Genomic DNA, 8,331 nt, shown 5'->3' on the forward strand with positions numbered 1-8,331 from the left:
GATAGCGAAAAAGGCGTAGGAAGATACTCACATAGTTTTATCTCCTAATACTATGCTCGCAATTCTCGATTTACACATTTTAGGTTATACTAAGAATCTTCCGCTTGCCTTAAAATATAAATGAAACATGTCGACAGTGTGTCTAATTAACATATTAATAAACACGTTGTTGTATAACTGCATTGGAAATACAGAGTTTTACATCACTGTCTTCTCTTTCTTGGAACCTTTTTTAACGAGTTTTATGAAAACGTTATGAAGTTTCCCTTCCTTTTGTAATCAATAAATTCGATTTTTTTCCCATAGGAGTGTACAACATTGCATTCATGAGCACTTTCATGTCAGAAGTACTTTCAAACATCCACGCTCTGAATGATGGAAGGCTTAAACAAGACAAAAAATTCGCTGGTATGAGATCTACAATGATGTTTGGTTTTGAATTCAGTGGCGACAGTTTCAATACTCGGAATTTTGAACCCAATAACACATGGGAGGCTTTTCAAGAATTCCTGACGTGTCCATTAGTAACTTCACTAGCTTGGATTTTAGTTATACAATTTCCTCGAGAGGTTATAGTCAGCAGTATCAGAGTTCTCACTGACGGACAATCACGTAAGTATCTTGTTAGGCCTAGTAAAAAAAATCTTGCGGTTCCGATTACACTCAATTTAGAATAGGTGGGGTAGGTAGATGTGTGACTGTCTAGTTCAGGTAGTTATGATTTCCGTTGTTTTGCAAATGGTCTCTGCATGTGTTACTGTTTCTTCCCATCAGATGTACAGCCATTGCAGATTGAACACTTTCATATTGTCTTTTTAAGTTGATGTCAGTTTTCACATCCACTATTTCTGGCGAGACTTCATAATTTTCGCGATTGTATTTTATTATTTTTATGTAATTAAAAGATTTGGGTCGGCAGTGAAAAACTAGGTGGGGTCGGGTAACCGAAACCAAACCGTTAGGGGCCTTTCATCTTTCTTTGGGGGAAAAGAAAGTCTTTGATAATGCATGAAAAAAAGATGAAACATTCAATATTAGCCTGTTAATGCAAAAATAGAAGTTTGTTTTTTCTTTAGTTGGAATTAATCTAAATATCAATGCTCCGTAAAAAGTATTGAGAAAGAAATATAGGCGCGAGTGTGTGCTTGTGCGTGCATGTTTGAGTCCATATCGACCCATATCATATCACTGGAAATCATGACCACGAGCCAATTGCAACCAAACCTGGAACAATTTTCATACATTGTAGTCTTGATATGCGTATTACTTTGATTCTCGATCTTCGCGGTAATGGCCGATCGGCAGCCAATTTTGTTTCCCCACTAATATAAGGGCACAAGCAGAATATACGGAAGGGGCTGGGGAAAAATGGGGGGTGGGGGTGGGGGGGTAAACGAATAAAAATGGGTATGCGAAGGAGGACGGGGCATGCAAATTGTGATGGTTTGAAATGGGGCCACAAAATGATTTTCTCATGATATGCACCAAATGAAACCCCAGGACGGGTCGTTTACTGAGTACATTTGCAAACGTTCTAGTACAATGAGTTTATATACCTATTTTAATAAGGAGGCATGTGACGGCTACGAAAGTATGTTTGTGTATGTCTTGGTCTTTAAATTTGCGGTATTAAAGACAATATTCAAGTACTATATGGCTCTGAAAAAGCTGTATGGCTTGCAATGTTACGCCTCAAAATGGTCTGCTACATATTCTTATTTTCAAAACAGTGCTCATCACCACGGGAGAGTACACCCATCTCACACCTTCCCCACTATAAACTAGCGATCATGAGGAGGTCGTCTCCTCTTAAAATCAAGATGGAAGGGAAAACCCTGCTTGCTAATTATCTTCAAGTATAGGTTACCGCCAAATATTTTCACACTACAATATTTAGTTCAAAAATATCCATCACAGAAAAAGGGTGGTATGCATAGTATTTTCATTAAATTTTCCAAAGCGTTCAACCGTGTAGATTAACATCTTATACCTTACATGGAAACTTTTTGAAAGTTCTTAGATCTATGCACGACAATTTTGTGTTTTATGTAATGGTGGACTAACATTACTTTTAATAATTGTAAGATTGACACCAGACAAGAGTGTATGCTGGGCCCTCCTCTTTTCAGTTTCTTTATAAATGATCTCACTTCTCACATGAACAAGGGTAGTAGTGGAGGAATTTCTGTCAATACTTGTTTTCAATAATGATTTCAATAAACTAGAAATTATTATATATGCTGATGACTTTTTTGTATATGTAGTGCAATTGCGAACAATAGCCATTTCAGGAATAAATGACAAATAGATCTCCTAATTGGCCAAGCAAATTGGTTCGCTGCTGCTCAGAATAACAACAAAAATGTAAGACGGCAAGGAATTTAAAGTGGCCATATGGATGAGAATTTGTTATTTATTTTGGATTTTTATTTGATAAAACAGCTTCACCATGTTTTTCTACTTGGAAAAAATAATGCAAAAGAACATATACCAAGTCCATGTTCATAACTCAATACATTACAAAAAGATGCCCAAAGTGTAAAAAGTTTGTTATTGTACGTACAATAACAAATATTTTACACATTGTTTAATGTTTTGCCTTTTATTGAGATGTGAACATGGACTTGGTATATGTTATTTCACATTATTTTTTCAAGTAGAAAAGCATAGTGAGGCTGTTTTATCAAATAAAAATCCAAAATAAATACCAAATTCTCATCCATATGGCCACTTTAAGAACAATTACAGAAAAATGGACATAAACTGGTTTAAAAAAACACAACAACAGGTTTTCACCCTACACTTTGGTGTAGATTGTACTTTAACATGCATTGGGTATTGCACTCCGATACACGGGACCTCTATTTTACGTCCTGTCCGAGGGACAAAAGTAAAGTATAAAAAGGAATAAAAAATACATGAGACATACATACAAGTGTGCAAATATCCATACGTTCTACAGAGGAGGCACAATGCATAACTGGAAACCCAAGTGACCAATAAAAGAACAAGACCCTACTAGGGAATTACAGCACCAGGTCTTACTGCACTGTTTTCTGGCAGTTTAAGGAACAGGTCCAGCCAGCTCATAAATCACAAGTGCTCTAGTAAGCCAGGTGAATTGCCTACATCTCTTGAATCACCAGTCATGCATTCCACCCCCCACCAAGTGCATCATACCTTGCCAAAGATAACATGAAGAATGATTACATGAATTACACAGGATTAAAGTCTGCCTGTCAATGGTGCTATATTAAGTGTTTGTGCACTCGGCATTTGAAAGACTGGATACCATCACTCTTAATTTTTCCTACGACTGCATCTGGAAGGTTGTTCCACATTCTTATTGCAGAGTGAAGGAAACTTCTATCCAGTGTAGATGTTTTTGCAGTTGGCATAGTTAGGGCATGATCAGGCATAGATGTGCTGGCGCGAGTAGTTTTGCGAGTTGTGTACATATTTGGTAGCATTGCCTGGAGGTCTCTGGGACAGTGGCTGGTGTGCATTTTGTAAAGCACTGTAGCTGCAGCAACCTCCCGTCTATGTTGAAGACTAGTGATGGCCAATTCCTCGCATGCAGTTACTTTGTCTACTCCAATGATTCTGAGAGCTTTCTGCTGAATGAGTCAAGTTGGCTTAGGACAGTTGGAGGGGCACTCATCCATGACAGACAGGCATATTCCATGATACTACGGATTTGGGCTTTGTAGATGGTTGATCTTCCTACAACATCAAGTTTGCTGGCAACTTTCCGCAGTGCTCCAAGTCTCTGCCCAGCCCTCTTTGAGATGTCAGAAATGTGTCTGGTCCACAGAAGTTTACTGTCAATTTTGATGCCAAGGATATTGAGCACCTTCTCTACTACCAGTTTGGTATTTCCGAAGTACAGATCAGGAGTCGTTGGTTTCCTTTTCCGAGACAGTATCATGGTCTTGCATTTTGTGGGTTCAAAGGTGACTTTCTATTTGGCTGCCCACTTTCTCATGTTCTCAAGGTCTCTGTTCAGACTTGCCACTACGCTGGCACTCTCGCTCGCAGATCTGATTGGTGCAAATAGCGTAGAGTAATCAGCAAACAGGTATAGCTGGTTTTCACAAGTGTCCACTAGATCGTCTATGAAAATGGAGAATAGAAGCGGGCCAAGTATGGAGCCCTGAGGCACCGAGGCATTGATGGGTGAAGTGTCGGATGATTGACCTGAGAGAACAACCTTAATGGACCTTCCATGAAGATAACTCTGCAACCAAGTGAGAAGCATACCTGATACTCCCTTGGATCTCCGTTTGGCACATAGTCCATTGTGCCATACTTTGTCAAAGGTTCCTTTGATGTCAAGAGCTATAATGCATACTTCTTCGTTTCTGTCTAGGGAGGCATTCCATGTCTGAGCAAGGATGGTGAGAAGGTCAGCTGTGCTGTGATCCGGTCTGAAGCCAAACTGTCTGCTGGAGATAAGCTTATTTTTGAGCAGGTGGCTTTGTAGTTGTTTGTTGACCACTGCTTCCATCACCTTGCTGATGGTGCTGAGCATGGAAATGGGTCGATACTTAGTTGGATCAGCTCTGGAATCCCTCTTGTGTACTGGAATGACGGAGGCCGTCTTCCATTGGTTTGGAAAAACACATTTGGAGAAGTATAACTTAAAGAGACGACCCAATGGACCTGCCAATTCTGCACAACATTCCTTCAAGACTCTAGTTGGAACCTGGTCAGGACCAGTAGCTTTGTCAGGCTTAAGATGTCTCAGGATCTTTGTGATGTCTTTAGGTTTGAAGACTACTTTATCCAGCATGACGTGAGGGTGCCTTGTAGCCTCTTGCGGTTGATGGTGATCATTTTCTAGTCTGCATTTTTCTGCAAACGTCTGGCAAAAGACGTTGGCTTTGTCTTTCGCTGTTATGTGCACAGAGCCAGAATGTTCGATAGTAGGAATTTCAGAATGGCCAGACCTTCCAGAAAGGGAGTTCACAATGCTCCACCACTTTTTACTGCTTAGATTTCTGTCTGTGAGATCATTCTTGAGTTTCATGCTGTTGTCTACACAATTTCAAATGAAAATTAAATATACTTGAATTGTTCTGTAATCATTAGGGTATGCCAGTAATTTTTTTTAAATATGGATTTTTTAGAAATGGGGTATTCTTGAAAAGTATGAACAGTGATTTTATAGATGATCAGCTGTACATGTTGTCAAATACTATACTGATTTTCGAATACTCTTTTCTTCAAGGCTTTCTTGGTCGCCTGCCAAGGAAAACCTGCCTTCTAAGGGAAATAATGTTATTAATCAAATTCAAGTTGTTATAAAAAATAAACTAGGTGGTCTTCCCTTAATTCAGGCGTTTATGCTTTTTGAAACGTGTGTTGCACCAGTGATCTGCAATGGAACTGAGGATATGAATATGCCCTGGGTCACTAAGCGTGTATGATTCAACCTTTGTAGATTTCTTCTGGGTATGAAATCAACTGTAAACTCGGCAGTACATCTGTGTGAGTGTGGTAGATTTTCCCTTGTGTGTTTATGAAGCGGTACATCTCTTATTGGCTGAAACATGTACAAATGAACAGTTCTCGATACCCAAAGGCGTATTACGAAATGTTAAAATATCTAGACTCTGCTGGTAGGACCACATAGATAATGTAGATACGAGAATAAACAAAGCACACATAGACGTTAAAGCCTGTTGGCATATGTTTTAGTTTAAAGAGCTATTTGCATAATTATGAATTTTTGGTAATCATTTCGTAAGAATGCAAACTTCAAATTTCAGATAATGTAGTACATGTATTTTGATGGTAAAGAAGTGCATGAGTCATTTAAAAGCTGATGTTGTAACTGCTGATAAGCTATGGATAGTTTGCATAATCAATGATATTTGTAATAATTAGGTAATATGTTAACTATGCAAGCTTCACATTTCATACACAAATGGAGTTTCATATAATTAAATTTCCAATTAAGTGGTACATCACATATCATAGCTACAGCTTAGAATATTGCATTTCAACAATTTGTAACTTTTTTGACCATAGTCCGATATTAATTATTTTGGGGAAAAAAACTTTAAAAAATAAAAACCTGTAACAAAAAATTATATTTTGACTTTCAGTTATATATAATCCTTGAAAAACATTCTGGTTTGCCATACAAAACTACTCCGACTGTTAAAAGCTTTATGAACAAAAATTTATCGTTTGTACTGAACTACTTCTTTCTTACATGCCAGTAAGGAAACATTGTTTTCTTTGATGGCGTGAACTCTAAATCTTTGAGGAATGAAATCTATGGTCGTTATATAAAGGGCAAAACAATATAATGCCCCAGGTTCAGAGTCTTTTTGCTGGTCCAATGGAAAATCCAATGAAAACCACCAGCCCCCCCCCCCCCCCCCCCCGGGCGGACGAAGAACACTTATGACAGAGAATAGTCTATCATCTGCGAGTAGGAGCCCTATAGTATGTATTCGTATGTATTTAAATGAAATGTCCACGCGAGTGTACAGCGACCAACTTGTTAGACCTACCGGAAGTTAGTCATTTGAGTCACTCCACACTCCTGTACGGAAATCGAGTGATCCGAAGATTAACAAAAAATATATTTTGACTTTCAATTATATAATCGTTAAACACATTCTGGTTTGATGAAAAATAACACATTAATCTCAAATAAGTGAAAATTTGTTTGAATTAAATAATGTTAACTTGGGAAAAAAAGTGTGGATTCCATCGGAAAACTGCATATTAGTTTTCTAACTCCGAAAAATATAACATAATATAGGCAAACAAATAATATTTTTGGCCTCAACGGCTTGCCATAGTTTTGTTCAGCAAATATAGATGTATTGTATTTGTACTCCCTTGACTTAATTTTTCCTGTAATTACTAGAAAATATATTTCCACTTCCTTTTTCTTCTCTACTGTAATGTAATTTTTTGCGATGGGCTGAGGTCTTAGCATTTCAAATAAAGGTAGAAATGCATACAGCCAAATGCGAGACTTCTCCTTGCAAAGCTCACATCCAATATGCGGTTCAGGTTTGGAACCCACACTACAAAAAGGACATTGACCTCCTCGAGAAATTCACAGGAAAGCGACGAGGATGATACCAGAACTGAGAAAGTTAAGTTAAACAGTGAGACTGAAGGCACTTAACATCACTACATTGGAAGAAAGGAGGAAGAGAGGAGACTTAATTCAAGCGTTTTGTTTCACCAAGAGATTTGATAAAATTGAACAGGGATTAGTACGTATTCAAACAGGACAAAGTGAATGTAGTGTCTCAAACTTGTCGTGTTCAGCATTGTATCATTATTTCAATTAACTCTTCACGCTGTTAGTGAATCAAAAATGGAATTTTCAAACCTTCCAGCATTCCCACAATTTCCGGCTCATACGGACACTGATTCTAGTGGTCAAAGATGGGAAAAATATGTCAAACAAATTGAAAACATGTTCAAAGCCTTCAAAATCACAGACGATGAACAGAAACGTGCGCTTCTACTGCATTATGCTGGGGATGAGGGAATGTACACATTCGAAACATTACCAAACACAGGTCAAGACTACAAAACAGCTCATGACAAGTTGCAGGCTTATTTCTCCCCTAAACGCAACATTGAGTATGAACGCTTCAGGTTCAGAGATACTATGCAAGATCGAAATGAAACTATTGACATGTTTCAAACCAGACTTCAAAAACTAGCGGCAACATGCAATTTTGCTGATAGAGAACAAGAAGTTAAATCTCAAATAATTCGTGGGTGTTTATCTACAAAACTTCGACTTCATGCCTTACCCTACAAAACTTCGACGTCATGCCTTACGTGAAGAACTCAGTCTCCAACGACTACTAGACATGGGCAGGTCTCATGAGGCTTTTGAAGCACAAGCTCAAAGCATGGAGAAGCCCCACACCCTCGAGTTCTGTAAATGCTTTCAAACAAAGCTACAAAAAAACCTGTGACCTCAAGAAACAAACAGGGCTATCAGCAACATAAATCAATGGTGTCCAGACAGGCAACCAAGTGTTACCACTGTGGTGGAAAATACCCACATGATGGAGAATGTCCAGCCAAAGGTAAAACTTGTCACTACTGTAAGAAATTGAATCACTTTGCAAAATGCTGTCGATCAAAAAATAGACAACAGAGAAAACCCAACTTTAAAGTTAAAGCTGTTTGCCATGAAGACTACAAACTTGATAGCTCAGATGATGAATATATGTTCACCCTTGCACAATCCAACTCCAATAATAACAGGAATAGTCGACCAATGGTAACAGTGAATTTGAATGGAACTCCACTGCCTGTACAGGCACATCAATCAACATC

General features: G+C 38.3%; 1 protein-coding gene across 1 annotated transcript; it reads right to left on the bottom strand.

Moving 5' to 3' along the window:
• Positions 1–3,589: 3,589 nt before the first annotated feature.
• LOC144433143 (uncharacterized) lies at positions 3,590–3,928 on the bottom strand. Its single transcript, XM_078121452.1, has one exon. The coding sequence runs from the start codon at positions 3,926–3,928 to the stop codon at positions 3,590–3,592; it is 339 nt and encodes a 112-aa protein (XP_077977578.1).
• Positions 3,929–8,331: the final 4,403 nt, after the last annotated feature.

This window comes from Glandiceps talaboti, chromosome 3 (genome assembly GCF_964340395.1).
Source record: "Glandiceps talaboti chromosome 3, keGlaTala1.1, whole genome shotgun sequence".
Lineage (NCBI taxonomy): Eukaryota > Metazoa > Hemichordata > Enteropneusta > Spengelidae > Glandiceps > Glandiceps talaboti.

Bases quoted from the DNA above. Each gene is read 5' to 3' on its own strand.
- LOC144433143 (XM_078121452.1), bottom strand. From the start codon at position 3,928: ATGATACTGTCTCGGAAAAGGAAACCAACGACTCCTGATCTGTACTTC.